Source organism: Miscanthus floridulus, chromosome 7 (genome assembly GCF_019320115.1).
Source record: "Miscanthus floridulus cultivar M001 chromosome 7, ASM1932011v1, whole genome shotgun sequence".
Classification (NCBI taxonomy): domain Eukaryota; kingdom Viridiplantae; phylum Streptophyta; class Magnoliopsida; order Poales; family Poaceae; genus Miscanthus; species Miscanthus floridulus.
Window position 1 is genome coordinate 28086029 of NC_089586.1, and position 19899 is coordinate 28105927.

The window sequence follows — 19899 nt, forward strand, 5'->3', positions numbered from 1 at the left end:
CAAGCAGCTAGAGAACTGTGAAGTCCGATCTACTCGGCTTCTTTATTTTATTCTCATCGATTTCCAGATTAAAGTGCCGCTCATGTGGCATGCACTTTGCTTGGGTCCAAACAAATCCACCGTGCTTCGTGGAAAGGAGAAGTGCTTGTTAATTAGCTAGGAAGGCCACATGTAGCTCATGTATGAATATGAACTGAATTATTGTATCATCATCTTGTTAGCTAGGAAGACTTGCATGTTGAGAGTTCATGTCGTGGCCCGAAACACATATCACTGTGTTACAGTGCCCGACGAGCCTTCAGCTTCTGGCATTGGTTAAATCCAGGGTGTAAAGTTTTAGGGTGTCACATCGGGTATTACATGGGGTGTTCGGATACTAATAAAAAAATAAATTATAGAATCCGTCAGTAAACCGCGAGACGAATTTATTAAGCCTAATTAATCCGTCATTAGCATATATGTTACTGTAGCAACATGTTGTCAAATCATGGAGTAATTAGGCTTAAAAGATTCGTCTCATAAATTAGTCGCAAACTGTGCAATTAGTTATTTTTTTAGTCTATATTTAATACTCCATGTATGTGTTCAAACATTCGATAGGATAAGATGTAAATTTTTTAGGGAGGAACTAAACAAGGCCGCAGCGAAGAGATAAAGTGCTAGTGTAGTGTAGCACCTTCAATATGCAACAACAAACACGAGATTTGGAGATGATAGGAAGCATTTCAGGAATTCGATACAAAAGCAAGCGCATTTACATATACTCTCGATCTTCACAAGTTCGATGGTCCTACAGAGAAACCGAAGGGAGAAGAAGAAGAGGAGGAGATTTAGTAGTAGAAATTAAAGAGTGAAAACGATGGCAGGCAGGCATAAAACCGATTGGATCTGATTTGGATCCACCAAAAACAAGACATCACTCTACTGAACTCTTCATCTCGGATTGATTCCATGCACAAGCCAAGTCACTGGGCGGCGGCTGTCAGCCGGAGCTCCTCTCCGGCAGCCGGAATTCTTCCCGGAGAGCTCTCGAACTCACAGACAAGAACAAGAGCAAAATGGACACAAGCAGATTTTTGGTGCCGTAGCAAGATTGCATCAGCTTTTCTGAATATTTGAGATCCTACTTATACACAAGCTACAAAAGCTAAGAGAGGAAACTACCAGGGAGTGGCGGAGCTATTCTCTCGCTCTCCTGCATGCTCGCTATGCGCGCCACGACCTCTGCGTTGTGCGCCATCCCACCAGTGTTTTCCTAAACGCTAAATGGTAAACAGTCGGTCACCTACCGTTTAGTCATTATTCGGGCAAAACGTTCCATTAAACGGGCTAAACGGCTAATTAAATGGGGTAAACGGGTGATTAAACGGAAACGGTGCACCACCATGTAGCGTTTACACGGTGTTTAAATGGGCTAAACAACCGTTTAGGCGAACAGTGCATCCCACACACCAGGCCATGCCGCAGACTGCGGGCAGCACTCGCCACGACGCGAACGAAGCGCCTCGTCGTGGCCACGAATACAACGACGCGCATGGGAGGATATGATCGTCCAAGCCGTGCTCAACACTACTCTACCTGAATTTGAATGAGCGGGAACACAGGATTACAAGCAAGACTGTCATTTCACCCCCTAATCCTGATGTCCTTGCTGATCTTGACGACGCCCATCTTCTCGCGCAATTTGCAGAAACGGTCTCGCGCCAGAGGTTTCGTCAGGATGTCAGCGATCTGCTCTTCAGTGCGGACGTGCTCAATGTCCAGCTTCCCATCCCCAACACACTCGCGGATGAAATGAAATCTGACATCTATATGTTTACTCCGATCGTGGAAGACATGATTCTTACTGAGAGCAATAGCCGATTGGCTGTCCATCTTGAGGAGAAAGACGGTGCGCTGCTCGCTCTTCAGCTCGGCAAGCAGCTGCGCCAGCCAAACACCTTGACAGGCCGCCGTTGTCCCTGCAATGTACTCAGCTTCGCAGGATGATAACGCGACGACCTTCTGCTTTTGTGACTGCCAAGTCACCGGACAAGAGCCGTAGAAGAACAGCACTCCAGTGGTGCTCTTCCTTGTATCAACGTCGCCGCCCATGTCGGCGTCGCTGTACCCCAGTAGCTTCAGGTTCTTGCTTCCGGGCTTGTAATGGCAGCCATAGTCGATCGTTCCCGCGATGTAGCGCAGGATGCGCTTCACCGCGTTGAGATGCTCGACGGTGGGGTGCTCCATGAAACGACTTACGTAGCCGACCGCGAAGGTGATGTCTGGGCGGGTGTGCACCAGGTACCGGAGGCAGCCGACTAGGCCCCGGTACTCAGTGGCGTTCACCGGCTCTGCAGTGCTGGACTTCGAGAGCTTCAGGCGATGCTCCATCGGAGTGTAGCACGGGTTACAGCTACCCATGCCGGCGCGCTCCAGAATCTTGCGCGCGTACGCAGACTGCTGCAGCTTGATCCCATCGCGTCCCTGCTGCACCTCAATGCCCAGATAAAAGCACAACAAGCCAAGATCACTCATCTTAAACCTGCTGGACATCTGTTGCTTGAAGCGGGCGATCTCGGCGTCGTCGTTCCCGGTGATGATGAGGTCATCGACGTAGACCCCCACCAGCAACCGTGACGCGCCCTTCCCGCGTGCGTAGACGGCGTGCTCCGACGTGCTGTGGTTGAAGCCGAGTGCCACTAGCGTCTCGTCGAGCTTCGCGTTCCACGCGCGCGGTGCTTGACGAAGTCCGTAGAGCGCCTTGTTCAGGCGCAACACCTTGTTCTCGTGCCCGGCGACGGCGAAGCCGGGAGGTTGCTTGACGTAGACCTCCTCGACCAGCTCCCCGTTCAGGAACGCGGACTTAACGTCCATGTGATGCACCGGCCACCCCTCCTGGGCAGCGAGTGCAAGCAGCAGCCGCACGGACTCGATGCGGGCCACTGGCGCGAACACTTCGTCGAAGTCGATGCCGGGTTGCTGGACGTAGCCCTTTGCGACGAGCCGAGCTTTGTGCTTGATGACCTCACCGGCGGCATCCTTCTTCACCTTGTACACCCATTTCAAGCCAATAGGTCGATGACCCGGCGGAAGCGTCACCAGACGCCATGTCTGGTTGCTCTCAATGGCATCCATCTCCTCCATCATGGCGCGCCGCCAAGACTGGTGCCGTTCAGCCTCAGCGAAAGAGGCCGGCTCCTCCTCGATCTGCAAGTGGAGCTCAGCAGCAACCTGACGAGCGGCGTACCCCGGCGGTGTCGCTGCTCCAATGATGTTGTCGATGGTGCGGTAGCGTGGCTCAATGTCGTCGGCGTCGGCGTCCAGGTACTCTTCCGCACCCGGATGCGGCGAGACAAACTCAGGCTGTGGAAGCGGCGACGCCGGCGCGGGTGTTTCGGGCACCTGTACATTGGGCGGCTGCACAGGTGTTGCAGTCGTTGGTGCTCCCACACCTGAGGTAGCGGCCGAGCCTGGTGAAGGGGACTGCGCCGCGGTACTAGGCGCCACGTTGTCGGTGAAGTGATCAGCCCCAAGCTCCATGGGGAGGTACTCGATGACGAGGTCTGAGCCGCCGCCGATGTCCTCGTCCTGCCAGCTCCAAGGCACGGGTTCATTGAACACCGCGTCCCTGGACACGACCGCACGGCGTGCTGCGGGGTCATAGAAGCGCCACGTCTTGGCGCCGGGTTCATAGCCGATGAAGACTACCGGAGTTCCCCGATCGCCGAGCTTGCTGAGATGCGGGGTCGTCACCTTGATGTACGTGACGCAGCCGAACGTCCGCAGATGGTGGACACCTGGCCGATGTCCATGCCAGGCTTCAAACGGCGTCATGCCATCGACGGCCTTGGTGGGCGCGCGGTTCTGGAGGTAAACGGCGGTGGCCACCGCCTCTCCCCAGAACGTGGCTGGCATGTTTCTTCCTTTCAGTAGGCTCCGTGCCATGGTGACGACGGACTGATTTTGCCGCTCGACCACGCCGTTCTGTTGAGGCGTGTACGGCGCAGTGTGCTGTCGATCAACACCGTGCTCGGCGCAGTAGGTCTCGAACTCGACAGAGGTGAACTCTCCACCGTTGTCGGTCCGCAGAACGCGGAGACGCCGCCCAGTCTCCACCTCGATGCGCGCCTGGAACTTCTTGACCGTGGCGAGGGCGTTGCTCTTGGCGGCAAGCATCGCCACCCACATGTACCTGCTCCGATCATCCACTAAGAGGAGGAAGTACTTCTTACCGCCGGGGGTCACCGGCGTAATAGGGCCGCACAGGTCCCCATGAACCAGATCCAGCAGGCCTTCTGCCCGCCGCTTTGCCTGCGTCGGGAACAGACTCCTCTTGAGCTTGGTGACGACGCAGTCGGAGCAGAGTTGGTGGACATGGTCCACGTCGGGTAGCCCACGCACCATGCCCCGCTGCTGGAGCTTGCGCAGGGCATCGAAGTGCAGGTGCCCAAACCGCTCATGCCATAGCCATGCATCCTCAGTTTGGCGCGCGGCCAGGCAGAGCGCCCGAGCGATCTTGACGCGCAGGACGTAGAGGCGGTTGGAGGAACGACGGATGCGGATGATCAGCCGTCCCTTGGCGTCGCAAACTCGGAGAAGACCATCCTTGGAGTGGATCTCACACCCACCTTCCTCGAGTTGGCCGTAGCTGATGATGTTGGTCGTCAGCCTGGGGATGAAGTACACCCCCGTGAGCGGGAGATGCTCACCGGTCTTGCCTTCGAAGAGGACGGTGCCAGACCCCACGATCGCCACCTCTGACCCGTCGCCAAACTTTACGGTGCCGCGTAGCCAGACATGTGGTTCGTGGCCCCGCTGTCTAGACACCACACGCCGTCGTCGCGCTTGACGGAGCCATCGAGTTGTGCAAAGACCTTTGCTTCGACGATGCGCAGCGGTGGGGGAGAAGCGGCTCGGGCCCCGCCGGTGGGCGGTGGCGGCGCGTTGGGGAAGACTGATGCGTGAGCCATCAACAGAGAGGCTTCATCCTCCTCCTCAGCCTGTGCCACGTTGGCTTCTCCTTTGGGCCTGCTCCTGCAATCTTTGGCCCAATGGCCAGACTTACCGCAGCGCGCGCACTGGTCCCGGTTGAGGCCTCTGCCACCTCCCGCCTAGGCTTTTGCCCCATCTCGGAATGTGGAGGCGTCGCTCTTGCCACGCCCGCGGCCACGACCACGGCCGCCGCGCTTCTTGCCGCTGGCGCCGGTGGTGCTGCCGCTGCTGCCGGTGGTGCCGCTCCCGCTCCCCTTCTCTCTGGAGTCACGGAGCTTGAGCCGGGCCATCCACTCCTCCTCATAGAGGAGCAGACGCCCCTGGTTGTCGGTGACGGGTGATGCCTGGCGCCGCTGTTCAACGGCGCGGAGCCTCCCCGTTACCTCCTCGACGGAGAGGTCGTTGAGATCGAGCAACGTCTCGATGGAGATCGCCACCTGAGCAAGATGCTCTGGGACGACCTGCAGCATCTTGCGGACGATCTCAACGTCCTTCATGTCATCGCCGAGGACACGAAGGTTGTTGGCGAGGCCGGTGATGCGGTTCGCGAAATCCTCCGCGTTCTCCCCATCCTTCCAAGCCATGGCGCCGAACTAGCGCCGCAGCTGCTGCGCGCTCGCCTCTCGCACGCGCCGCACGCCGACGCGGATCGTCTTGACGGCCTGCCAGGTGGCGGCCGCCGATCCCTTGCCGCGCAATGTGCCTAGCATCTCCGTCGGCACTGACCGCAGGATTGCGGCGAGCGCCAGATGGTCGTCGCGGTAGTCGATCACGTCCCCCTCCTCCGGCTCGACGGCGTACCACCACCCCGCTGCCTCAAAATTCGCCTGCATCAACATCGCCCACTCTTGATAGTTGGTGCGTGTGAGCATGGGGAATTTGAGCGAGGAATTCCCATTGGAATCCCGCTCGGCGCGGTGGATGATGACTTCGGGCTCGCGGCGACCTCGGCGCGGCCCTGGTGACGGCGACAGCGGACGGTGGCGGCCACGGAGCGGTGGCGTCCACGAGCGCCCGCTGGGTGGGACGGAGTACCGTGGCATGATCCCTGGATCGGTCAGCTCTGAGGCCAAATGTCAGCCGGAGCTCCTCTCCGGCAGCCGGAATTCTTCCCGGAGAGCTCTCGAACTCACAGACAAGAACAAGAGCAAAATGGACACAAGCAGATTTTTGGTGCCGTAGCAAGATTGCATCAGCTTTTCTGAATATTTGAGATCCTACTTATACACAAGCTACAAAAGCTAAGAGAGGAAACTACTAGGGAGTGGCAGAGCTATTCTCTCGCTCTCCTGCATGCTCGCTATGCGCGCCACGACCTCTGCGTTGTGCGCCATCCCACACACCAGGCCATGCCGCAGACCGCGGGCAGCACTCGCCACGACGCGAACGAAGCGCCTCGTCGTGGCCACGAATACAACGACGCGCACGGGAGGATATGATCGTCCAAGCCGTGCTCAACACTACTCTACCTGAATTTGAATGAGCGGGAACACAGGATTACAAGCAAGACTGTCAGCGGCCGGCATCTGCTGCTGCTGGTCGGCGGCGCAGTCGGTGCAGACGATGCCGGACTGGTGGCGGTGGAACTTGGCGATGTAGATGGCGGCCCTGTTGTCGACGTTCCAATCACCGTCGTCGTCGCTGGGCCACACCCTCCTCACCCTCCTCTCGTCGCCGTAGCCGGTCGCGTCGTCGCCCGCCGACCCCGAAGAAGAGAAGCAGCTGCCCATCTCCTCGCTGGCTCGGGTTCTTGGTACGCCCTGCCTGGTGACCTGGTCCGGCGAGCACGAGGACGGAGCAGCCGGAGCTGATGATGAGCTGCTGGTGGTGTTGCTTGGTCTGGTTGGCTGGCTTGGCTTCCGATCGATATGATGCCGGGGGTGGGTTGGCGCGAGCGCAATTTATAGCGGGGGCCTTCCGGCCTTGGCTGGCGAGAGGGAAGGCGCGGTGCAGTGCAGTGGGCACTGGGCAGTGGCTCATTGGCTCTCAGCGCCTCACCGCAGCGGGTGGCGTGGCAGGTCCGACGACGGAGCGCGCGGAATGGAATCGGGAGGATTCCCGCCCGCGCAAGTTGGCGGGCGGTTTGGACGGTGGGGATGGGCCGAGACCGAGGCCCAGTGGCCCACGCCGCACCCGCACCGCACGCGCCATGGGAACGGGGTGGGATGGGACTGTGGCGCGCGCACAGCAACAGCATGCACCTGAGTACGCGTGCGGCCAGACTTCACTCACACTCGCCGCTCACCGCTGGATTCTGCAGGACGACGGCTGATGAGCAGCAGCTGGTGTCTGGTGTCTGGTGGAGCAGCATGCAGCGTTGCTGCCCAAAGTTTTAAATAGCCGGCTATAGCTGGAGCTATATCCGGCTATAGCTATTGGGTAAGACTAAAGCTAAGATATATCACTTTTAGCGCTAAGAAAAGCAAGAGGCTAATAGCCGAAGATAGCTGGAGATTGCCGCTAAATGAACCATAATTTAGCTGCAGCTAAACTGTTGTTGGGCCAGCAAATCGACCATGCGGCCCAGTAAAGCCTTCCTCACCCAATCCATTCGTCCATCGCAGCCCTATTGGCACTCAGGCTATAAATTTCGTGTGAAAACAACTCAGATAATTAAATATCTTCTTTACTAAGCTGCTCATTTGAAATTAGTTTTACTGATTGTTCACATTATAATTTAAAGATCAGTTGTACATTGTAGGATCTATGCTTGATTGCTTGTTCAAGCAAATAATTAAATATTTGTGACATGGTTCTGTGTATTTTTTTTTCAATTTTTTGTAAAAACAGCTAAATGTCTTAGCCGCAGCTATAGCTCGCTATAGCTGCCCTTAGCTGTTGGCGAGGACAGCAGCTAAGAGGCTTAGCCGGCTATTTAAAACCTTGTTGCTGCCACAGCCGTTCTTTTCTAGTACTCGCATGAGTGGAGCTGTTCCCTGCTGTTTGATCTTTTACCTGCTGTTTGACATTTTATTAGCCAAGAATTTCTGCGGTGAAATCCCTGAGTTTGCTGGGTGCTGCTCAAATGATAGTTTCTCATGAATGAATCCTGTTCATGATCCAGAGTTTTATGGACTCTTTGTGCATGTTGTGTGGCTCTGATGCTTTGCTTATTATTTGATTTGAATCACACTGGCCGAGGAGGGCAGCCGCAAGCCCACAGCCAGTTCAATTCAATCTGTTCACTCAGCCTCGGCCCCAGATAGGTGTTTCAACTTTTTTTTTCACCACAGAAGCTACCAGATGCATGCATGAATCTTTTCCTGAACTTCTCAGCTCCAGCTCCAAGTGGGAGATTTGTTGGAGGAAAACATTGGATGGTCGAATCCATCCCTACCTACTACTACTAGCTTCAAAGAGGGGAGGGAGGCATGCACACAGCCTGGTCAGCACAGGCTACTCACATGCACACAATTTTCACCCCCCTAATCCCTATTTCCTACCAGTCTATCACCAGTCACTTTCCCTCTTTTTGACTGGCCAATTGGCGGCTCTGAATTATGATTGCCCATTCAGTGAAAACAACCTCTTTCAGCTCCTGATGAGCATACGACCGCCACTTGGCGCGCTCGGCCTGACGCCGCTCGGCTCTGCTCGGCTCTGAAGTTTCTAAATCATCCTCCCAATGCTGACTGAAACTCGATCTTTGCTGCTCATATTCTCCTAATCCGTTCAACCATTTGTCCAACCAAATGCACTACGTGATAGAGCTATGCAAGTTCTCCAACTTTGTCAATATGCACTCTCTTTGGTTTGGCCTAGAATTCAAATTACAGAGCCCCAAACACAGGTACATGGAAACTGTGTGGCACCTAGGACTTAGAAAATTTTCTAAGTGCTGAATCAGAACCCAAATTTGACTTGTGGGCCACGTTTGGGACTATTCCACACATTATCATGACTTGGCCTTTAAACAAAGTTTGTTCCATATATAATTTTCTACAACTTTGCTTTAGGTTGCTCAACCATGCAAAGCTTCTACCTTGCAGTTCATAAAAGGTCAAATAAATTGGTTCCCTAGGTCAAACTAAACACATCATGTCTTAGGGGCTTGATTAGGTGAAATGTTCTACACAAACATTGTTCCATTAGGCATTTTAAGTGTAGCTGAGGTATTTTAGTTACCAACATCACCCACATGCACTCAATCACACATGATCATAAGCATACATATAGGACAAACATAAAATAACAAGTCATGTTTCACATGTTTCAATTGCACGTTTCATATGAAAATGCTTATGCATGAATGAATGATGCCTATGCTCATGCAATGCAAGTGTAGTTATGCAAACCTAACACCTAGGGTGTTACAGCCCTACCCCCTTATAAAAATCTCGCCCCGAGATTTGAAAAGCGTACCATTTTGAATAAAAGGTAGGGTATATATCCTTCAAATAATCTTCCCGTTCCCACATTGCATTGCTCTCACTACTCTGATTACTCCACATAACCTTGTAAAACTTAACCACGCGGTTTCGGGTTACTCTCTCTTTGGTATCGATTACCCGCACCAGCCTTTCTTCATAGGATAGATCTGATGTCAACTTGATATTTCTAAATGAAACTCTTTCTTCAGGAACGCGGAGACATTTCTTCAATTGAGATACATGAAAACATTGAAGATAGCTCTCATCTCATAAGGTAACTCTATCTTGTAGGCTACTCTACCACTCTTCTCAATGATCGGATATGGACCTACATATCTAGGTGCAAGCTTCCTCTTTACTCTAAATCGTTGCACACCTTTCATCGGTGATACCTTCAGATAAACGTGATCACCCACTTCAAACTCAATGGGCTTCCTTCTTTTATCCGCATATCTTTTCTGCATAGCCTTAGCGGCTTCCATATGCTTTTGGATAGTACGAACTTGTTGTTCAACCTCTTCGACAAAATCAATGGCGTAGTATCTCCTTTCTCTAGATTCAACCTAGTTCAAAGGAGTTCTACACTTGCGGCCATACAACGCTTTGAATGGAGCCATCTTGATACTTTCTTGATAACTATTATTATAGGAAAATTTAGCCAAGGGTAACCACTTATCCCATGAACCTTTGGAAGATATGACACAAGCTCTTAACATGTCTTCCAATATTTGATTCACCCGCTCCGTCTGTCCGAAGGTCTGTGGATGATAAGCAGAACTTCTGACTAAGTTGGTGCCTAACATCTTGTGCAAATGTTCCCAAAAAACGAGCAGTGAACTGAGGTCCTCTCTCAGATACAATGGTTCTAAGAACACCATGGAGACGTACTATCTGATTAAAATATAACTCAGCATAGTCACTTGGTCGATAGTCAATTCTAACTGGTATGAAATGAGCAGACTTGGTTAAACGATCCACTATTACCCATATAGAATTAAAATTCTTTTGGGTAGGGGGAAGTCCAACAATGAAATCCATACTAATCTCTTCCCATTTCCACCCTAGAATAGACAATGGCTGAAGAAGTCCGGCAGGCTTCAAGTGAATTGCTTTGACTCTACAACAATTGTCACACCTTGCAACATAAGCGGTGATTTCTTTCTTCATCTTGGTCTACCAAAAGTGAGGTTTCAACTATTAATACAATTTGCTACTTTCCGAGTGGATAGATAACTTGGATGAGTGAGCTTTATCTAAGATTTGGTTTCTAAGCTCTTTGTCCTTTGGCACTACAAGTCTATCCTTAAACCATAGTACACCCTTCTCATCTACTCGAAAGTGTTTTGTTTCTTGCTCTTTCATCTTCCTTTTTATGTGGAACACACCCACATTGGATTTCTGAAGCTCGATGATTTTACTTTCCAGAGAGCAACTAAGAGTAATACTGTGCAACACAGCAGGATGTAACAGATGTGCCAAATGATAATCTTCTTCCAAGAGAGAATTGCAATGAGATTTTCTACTCAAAGCGTTGGCAACAACATTTGCCTTACCCGGATGATAATGTACTTCTAAGTTATAATCTTTTATCAACTCTAGCTATCTTCTCTTCCTCATGTTCAGTTCCAGTTGAGTGAAGATATACTTGAGACTTTTATAATCGGTATAGATATGACACACACTACCGAGCAGGTAATGCCTCTAAATCTTCAAGGCATGAACAATAGTAGCTAACTCTAGATCATGAGTTGAATAATTGGCTTCATGCTTCTTTAGCTGACGCGAGGCATAAGCAATAACCCAGCCTTCCTTCATAAGAACACATCATAAACTGGTACCTAACGCGTCACAAAACACATCAAAAGGTTTCTCGATATCAGGTTGTGCCAAAACAGGAGCTGAGGTCAACAAAGTCCGCAAAGTGCAAAAAGTAGTCTCACACTCCAGAGTCCAAACAAACTTCACATCTTTTTGAAGCAACCTGGTCATGGGCTTGGCAATCTTAGATAAATCCGGGATGAAGCAACGATAATAGCCAGCCAAACCAAGGAAACTCCTGACCTCATGCACTGAAGTTGGTGCTTTCCAATTCAAGACTTCTTGCACCATAGTCGAATCAACCGAAATCCCTTCATTAGACAACACATGACCCAAGAAAGGTACTTTCTTTAGCCAAAACTCACATTTACTGAACTTGGCGTAAAGCTTATGTTCTCATAGTCTGGATAAAATAATTCTCAGATGCTCTGCATGCTCTTCAACATTCACAGAAAAGATCAAAATGTCATCAATGAAGACAACTACAAACTTGTCCAGTTCCTCCATGAATACAGAATTCATTAGATACACGAAGTATGTAGGGGCATTGGTTAAACCAAAGGACATAACAAGATACTCATACAACCCGTATCTAGTGGAAAAACGGTCTTAGTCACGTCCTCTGGTCTAATTTTTATCTGATGATAACCAAATCTCAAATCAATTTTGGAGAATACCTTTGCCTTAGACAACTGATCAAATAAAATATCAATGCAGGGCAATGGGTACTTGTTCTTGACTGTCACGACATCGAGTGGACGATAATCCACACACATGCGCAATGACTTGTCCTTCTTCACAAATATAGTAGGACAACTCTAGGGAGAAGCACTAGGTCGGATAAGACCCTTTTCTAATAGATCTTGTAACTGAACTTTAAGCTATGCTAACTCATTGGGTGGCATCCTATAAGGCCTTCTAGAAATAGGTGCAGTACCCGACACTAACTCGATCTTGAATTCGATATCTCGATCTAGTGGTAAACTAGGTAGATCATCAGGAAATACATCTAGAAATTCACAAACTACCAGAACGTCCTCAATTCTTAGGGTCTAGATAGCATTGGCGGTGTGATGGAGGTCCAGGTCTCTGGGAAGTGGCACTAGGAAAGCCTCATTGCTGATAGGATCCCTCAACGTAACAACCCTAGTGGAAGTATCGATGAGCACTCCATGACCACTCATCCACTTCATCCCCAAGATTACATCTATACCTAATCCTAGCAAAACTACCAGATCGGCCGTATACACTCATCCCTCTATTTCGATACTCACAGCCAACACTACTTGATTGGTAGAAATATAACTTCCAACTGCACTAATGCAATAACTACTCATGGATAGTGTAATTACCTTCTGATTGTACTTTGATGCAAAAGCTGGACTCATGAATGAATGCGAAGCACCGGAATCAAATAGTATAACTATAGGATGTTGATTCACAAGAAACTTACCCGCAGTGACCACCTCTTCTGAGGGTATCTCTGTCACATTGGTGTAATTAACATGACCTTGATGAGCACTAGAATTCCCCTACTTCTGATTATTCTTCTGAGGATAAGGACAATTCTTGGACCAATGACCTGTCCTGCCACAATTCTAGCAGCGCCTGTTAGCTGACATAACAAAAGAATTCCCTAGTCATGTGGTGCCCTTTGGAAGAGGAACAGTAAAGGCCTTCTTGAAGCAAGTCTTTGCCCGATTCTTCTTTTGAGGTGGACGATACCTAATGGCTGCAGTCGGTGGGTGAAATCGAGTCTTAGACACTAGAGCTTTAGCTTGAGATGCACTTGCCTCAAAGGCCCTCTTGCGATTCTTGGAAGCCACATAAACATTATTGTTGTTCTCTTGAGTAAGAGCGTCACTTATGAACTCATTAAAAGTAGCACTCTTGTTCTTCCCCATGGACTTCATCAATTTGGGACTAAGCCCTCTCTTGAAGCTTGTGATTCTCTTTGCTTCTGAATCAACAAACTCTAGGGCATACCTTGCCAGATGATTGAATGTATGAAGATATTTAGTAAGAGTCTTGGTGCCTTGTACCAGCTTCATGAACTCATTGTTATGACCATCAAACCGGGAGGAATATAATGACTCTTGAAAGCCTCCTAGAACTAATTCCATGTGATTTGGGCATTCTTAGGTAAGGTGGACCTATAATGACGCCACCATATACCTGCTGGTCCTTGCAGCTGATGCAAAGCATACTCCGCCTTCATATGTTCCATCAATCTAAGCAAACGAAACTAGTGCTCAAGCGTGTTCAGCCACTCTTCTGCCTAGAGCGGCTCTTTAGCTTCTTTGAAAATTGGTGGCTTGGTGTCTTGGAACTCTTTAAAATTACTATACTGATTCGGCTCTGATCCCTGACGTTGAATGTGACCCTATGCTTGATGATGTGCCAGGGTACACATGGCGTCCCCTAAAGCACGCTGACCTTCCATAAGCATGGCCAACAGATCAGATGGCATGGGTGGTGGTGGCGGTGGAAGATCATCATCACCATTACCCCCAACTCTGCCCGAGCACAGATTGCGTGACATCTACAGAAGTGCAACAGTGAGTAATGATGGACAATGTCAGAAACATTGCAAATGAATTGAAAAATTATGCCAAACTGAACTTATTGGAGAGATTAATTTCATACAATAAACAGAGGCACAATAATTCATCCTCATAACATCACCAATACTTTACTCTACACATTCTCGTGATGCATATGCTTACATGCCAAAATTTTGCCAACATCAAAGCTGGACTTTTATTAATGCTCACATCCACATGGAGCCACATGCAAGTCTCCGAGATTACATCAAAGTCACTAACTGAAGTTAAGTTACATGTTTTTCCAGAAGAAAGTAAAAGATACGAACTAGTGCATCTAGCTTAGTGCTATAGCTAAACTACACATCTTCATCGGTGTCAGCATTGATCACTCCATCACCATCCTCATCCTCAATAGGATCAAGTTCCTTCTCTTCTTCATCTTTGTCAGCTTCAGGCACTGTGACAACATTGGCATCTAATTCCATGCCATCATCATCAGCGAAGATCACCTGTGGTCCTCCCACCATGGGGTACACTAGAATAGGGTGAGGAATCAGATTGATTTGATTATTAAGATGGTGAACGCCAATCTGTAGTTCTTCAATTTGGTGGAGGAGTTCATTCTCTCTGACTTCAGCTTGAATTTCTTCCATGACCCTAGCATTGTTCCTAGTTTGTGCCAGACGGATTGCATCATCTTGCTCATGAGTCAACTGTATGATCTGATCTTGATTAGCATCTCTTTCCCTGACAGCACATATAAACTGCTGCCTGCGAGATTCCAAAGCATCCATAAAACCACCTATCTCATTATGAGCTGCCCTAAGCTCATTACCGTACTTGCACGCACATTTCTTCCACTTGCATCGTTCATTCTGTGCCTGCTGAAGGGCTATCAAAACACTAACATAAGTGCTCTAACGATCATAGAACATCTTTAGAACAACCATCATGGCACTCATGGCTGGTCTAGAGCTCTGTGCCCATTCTGCCTTAGTCATAACCAAGAGATCATCCTCAAAGTTTAGCCAGACTGCCTCAGACAGGGCTACTCAAGGAATGGACTCAGCTGGTCCGTTGATCAACTCGTCACCAAACTCTTGACAAATATCAACTAGCACTTCCAAAGCTGCCACTTGTGCACCTTCCCAAGGGGTTTGTCCATCAGCTTTGATGCTCCAACCAAGCCACTAGGGTTTATTTGTGTGAGGCGGGACAACCACCTCAACATCATACCACAACAACCTTCCTTCAGCCTCCACTTGCTTCTAAGTATAACGAGGTGGCTTAGCATATCCCACTAAATGCAACACCCTCCACAATAGGGTTGGAGTGCCAAACACGTGCAGGAATGTGCTGCTCCTGGGCGGTAGTGCTGGTGTGGCCATTTGTAGCAACATTGCAATTTGGGTGTGAGAGGATTATCTTACAGGATGAGAAATATATAACAGAATAATTAAAGATAAGGGAGGAAGTGATGCAAAAATATAATGGCATGAGTGAACATTATGTATGCACGTTCCGTACTTCCTCACGAATCTTAGGAAAAATTTAAAATTCTAGCGACATTGACAGTGACATACATACTATCGATGAAATATGGTCGGCAGTCTACCTAGGGGTATGCCCAAGGTAGTAGATTATCAGCAGACAAGTGTGCAAGCCATGAACGAGATGGTGACGCAAGACAGACATGAGGTTTTATCCAGGTTCGGCCACCGTGAAGGCGTAATACCTACGTCCTGCATCTGATTGTATTGTTGTATGTCAATGAGATGTTTTTTGAGAGGGGTCCCCTGCCCGCCTTATATAGTCTGGGGGGCAGGGTTATAGATCTGGAAACTAATCCTAACCAGTTATAATTGTCATAGGTGGCCGGATAAGGATTCCTATTCTAACCGACTAGGATCTTGCTTGATCTCTAAGTCTGCCTTGATTCCTTACGTGGGACTCCGAGCAGATCGGCCAAGCCGTGCGTCATCTTCTATTGGGCCAGACCCCTTGGTCTGGGCCGGCCCAAGCCTAGCCATAAGGGTATAGGGGTTAATACCCCCATAGCTAGTCCCCGAGCACCATGTATTATGTTGCGACACATCGTTTGATCTTCTTCGGCTAATGCGGTCTGTCTTCATGTCATCTCCAACTGGTTGAAACATTGACCAAGCAAATGTGCTAGTATTCTGGTCAGTACAGAGAGCAGTAGACCACGATTATAGCCGAAGATTCCGGTTGTCCGAAGAATGCATGGTGCTCTAAAGAAAAAAGAAAAAGATTTCTTTCCTAATCAAGTGTGCCCACTTGTATTTTTGAAAAGAAATGTAAGTGACCCTTGTACAGTAGTAGTTATGGCCAACAGTCAGAGCGTAGGGGTTGATAAAATAAGCACATTCACCGCAAGGTGAAGTGTGCCCACTTAGTCCCCGAGCCTGGTAGTAGGTGACGTAGGCACGTGGTGCCAGGGTCTAAAAAGAATTCCTAGTTAAGTTGAGAATCCAATCGTCGTACAAGCGATACGAGATGCACCGGCAGGTGCATCGTACCGATGTAGTCCCCAAGCTTGCTGGAAGGTGAGGTATCAGCCTTGTAGCAAGGTCTAAGTGAGAAAAAAATAAATGCCTCTCAACTATATGTGAGTACAAATCACATGTAGCCGAGGAGAGCGGTCTCCGAGCAATGGTCAGAGAGTGGTCGGGGCTGTCCCCGAGCGTAGCATGGGGAAAACGACGAATCCCCGAGAATAACCATAGTCAGTTTAGTCCCCGAGCACGAGGGTGATCGAGACAGTCCCGAGCACGAGAGTGGTTGGAACAATCCCCGAGCACGATGGTGGTCGGGACAGTCCCCGAGCACAAGGATAGTCACGACAGTCCCCAAGCACGAGGGTGGTCGGGACAATCCCCAAGCACAAAAAGTGTAGCAAAAAACCATATGCCACTTGTACTATTATTTTATGTATTTATTTATTTACTTGTTCTATCAAGTCTGGTCTGACACGTGTGGTCAAAAAAGTAGACGGGTATAGCACGTCATACTACCTTTTTGTCTTGTCAAGCAAATAGTTGTGTGGCACCTATCAGTAGGTGCGTTAGCGTGGGCCCTCCCATACTGGCAACGAAGAGGCGCATATATTGGCGCAGATCTCGAGGCTGAGTAATACTGCAAACGTGAAAACAACCATCTACGACGCGTGCGCACGTCCCCCAGGAATCCTGGGCAGACGAAATGGCATAACTCTTGGGTTAAATACAATATATGATAGGTCAGTTACTATTTACTGAACCCCATTGCCATTCGCAACCGTAGCTTTCGTCTTCCTCTCGCCAACCAACCCTAACACATCTAAAATCACCACCAATCAATCCGCCGCCGCCTCGACTGCCACCTCTGCTAATCCCCCGCTACTGTTGAAGATCAGAACACTCCCTGCTCACCAACAAGGCTGGAGTCTGAGGCAAAAAACAAAAGGGAAATGGCGGAAAGTGATGCGCAGAAGACAACAGGGGTCATGGCGAAGGAATGGTGGAAGTCGAGAAGCAACTAGCAGACCATTGAAGACCTCATCACCATGGGGGTAATCCATAACAAGGAGCTCGTAGGATGGCATGCGTCGGAGGGTGAGAGGTACCCCAACCCACAACCAGGTGAGATCGTGGTGTTCGACTATTTCTTTAAACGGGGATTTAGAGTTCCGGTGCATCCATTTCTTCAGGGGCTCTGTCTTTACTACGAGATTGGGATTTGCAATCTGCATCCAAACTCGATCCTCCTTGTTGCCACTTTTATTCATCTGTGTAAAGCGTATGGCGGCTTCTAGCCCCATTTCGATTTTCCACCATCTTTTCTGTCTGCGGAAGAAAGGAAGCGGTGGTTCGAAGATAGCCAGGGGTGTATACCTCAACCTCCATGACAACATGAAAGCCCAGTACCTGCACTGCCCATGGAACACGTCGCTCGACGACTGGTACAAAAAATGGTTCTACGTCCATGAAGAGCCGAAAATGATCACGCTGTGCAACGTGAGCTACATTCTAGAGAAGAAGACGAGCTGGTCGGAGAAGCCCGAGCATCTAGAATAGATCCCAGAAATATTTGGAATGATCCCATGGAAAAAACTAGATGGTCCGAGCATGGTCGGGAGCTTCATCAGCCGACGGGTCTAGCCCTGCTAGAGGAGGGTACATCCTGGCTACGAGTATCAAGGGAGCACCGACCCGACGAGGACGTGGCAGGGGGCGTCTGACAAAATCAAAGTCAAAGCTAGAATTGGCGAGCTATTTAACTTAGCCGATCCAAATTATGCTAGATTGAGTGACATCGAGCATGCTTTCAAGCTTGCCCGACCTCCCCTAAAGGTAACTCATCTTGCCACATACCCGTAGTCTTATATTATGGTAGGATAAGTGGAAACTTACTGTGTTCACTCCCTTTTGTTGGTCAGGATAGAGCGATAGTGTTTGTGTCACCACCCCCTGGAGTAGAGTGGCCATAAGGAGCTGATCCCACCACCCAGACCCACGTCGAGATCAAGGACGAGGACGTCGATTGGGCGGAGCTCAGAGCTAGAGAGGAGGCAGCGGCCAAAGCCATTGGTAAGCGACCAAAGCCGCTAGTAAGCGGCCGGCTACCCCCAAATAGTCGAAGAAGAGATTAGTAACCACTCTGCTCACCGGGGGAGCGCTAAATATCAATGAGCCCAAGGGGGACCTAGAGGAGAACCCGGCTGGCAAGCGTCGGCAGATGATTTTTGCTTGGTCGGACGATGACGTAGAGGAGGGAGAAGATGCAGACACCTTTCAACTTGTCCCATGAAAATGGAGGAAGCAAATGGAGTCGATGGAGCAAGGTGGGTCCTCTGCACCTGTGGGACCCACATTGCCGATGGTGGTGAAGGATGCAGCCGAGTCAAGCTCGGGAGTACCTGGGCAAGGAATGCGACCGGCGATGGGAGCGACAACTCAACCGAGCACGCCACCGACCACTGCAACGCAAAGGACAAGCGGCAGAGGGGTCGAGCACCAAGGCCCAGCGACAGTGCTAGACCAGGAGTCACCCGCACAGCACATGGAGCAAGTATGGCCGAAGAGACGCACCTTCTCCACATCATTCCGTGCTTCCAACATGTAAATATTTGTAACCTTGATATAAGTTAGCAATTTGCATTTAATATGATTGCTTTCTGAACTTATCTCAGATGTACTAGCTCGGCGTCCACAGAAAGTCCAGACTAGCTAGCCGGAAGTGGTGTGGCGCTGCCAATAAGTATAGAGCAGACTAGCCAGCAGCCGACCACCGAGGAAGCCATAGTAGAAGATCCATCGGGGCCTCAGCAAGCGAGCAGTCAGACAACAGTTCCCGAGCAGGTGGTCGAGGGACTAGTCGAGCTGGGCATGAGTGCTCCGAGCACTAAACCTACTAAGGGCAACACCTCAGCGTCGAGGGTAATAGAGCAGACCGAGGATCAGCGGCTGGAGGTGAGGGCACATACCACATTTACCGACGTTGTAGCTCATGGGAAGGCTGTGGTGATCATAGATGCTGCTGACGGTGGGCTAGCACCAGGACTCGAAGATGAGCCCAAAGAGGACGAGGTGGAGGAGGTCCTAGGCCATCTGCAAGACAAGCGACAACATGTTTATGTGTCGCGCTGGCGGAACGACCAATGGGTTGTCCATGAGGAAATCTCGGAGGTCGAAGAAACCAAGAAAGTTGAACGGGCGACGAAGTGGCTTGTTACGGAAGTGCAGGTAAGCTTTGCTTCACCGCCTAGTCTTGCGGTCTAGTCATAGTTGTCTTACTTAGCTATTTGCACTCAGGACTTAATGAAGACAGCAAGGTACCGCAAGAAATGCTTCGACCAGATCGAGGGTATTGTTGCAAACAACTAGGAGCTAATGACGGAGGTGGACCGCTTGCGCCAGCGACTTGAAGCCGCCGATCATGAAAAAATGGTGCAAGATTCCCAGAAGCAGAACCTGGTCATCCAGCTCAGTAAGAAAGAGTGGGAAAGAACAAGTAAGTAGCCATTTTATCATATCGACTACTGACAAGTGCTGTTGCGTTGTTGGTAGTAATAGTTGTAGTGCAGGCTTAGAAGCTGAAGTGATCCGTCTCCGAGAGGAGAACAGTCGTGTGGTCGGGGAGTGTGATCGCCTAAATGAGGACAACAGAAAACTGGTGCAAGACCAGTCATA

At 49.8% G+C, this 19899-nt stretch overlaps 1 protein-coding gene across 1 annotated transcript; it reads right to left on the reverse strand.

Moving 5' to 3' along the window:
- Window positions 1-5093: 5093 nt before the first annotated feature.
- Window positions 5094-5558, reverse strand: LOC136465272 (uncharacterized). The gene has a single exon (XM_066464073.1). The coding sequence runs from the start codon at window positions 5556-5558 to the stop codon at window positions 5094-5096; it is 465 nt and encodes a 154-aa protein (XP_066320170.1).
- Between the last annotated feature and the right edge of the window lie 14341 nt (window positions 5559-19899).

Bases quoted from the DNA above. Each gene is read 5' to 3' on its own strand.
- LOC136465272 (XM_066464073.1), bottom strand. From the start codon at position 5,558: ATGGCTTGGAAGGATGGGGAGAACGCGGAGGATTTCGCGAACCGCATC.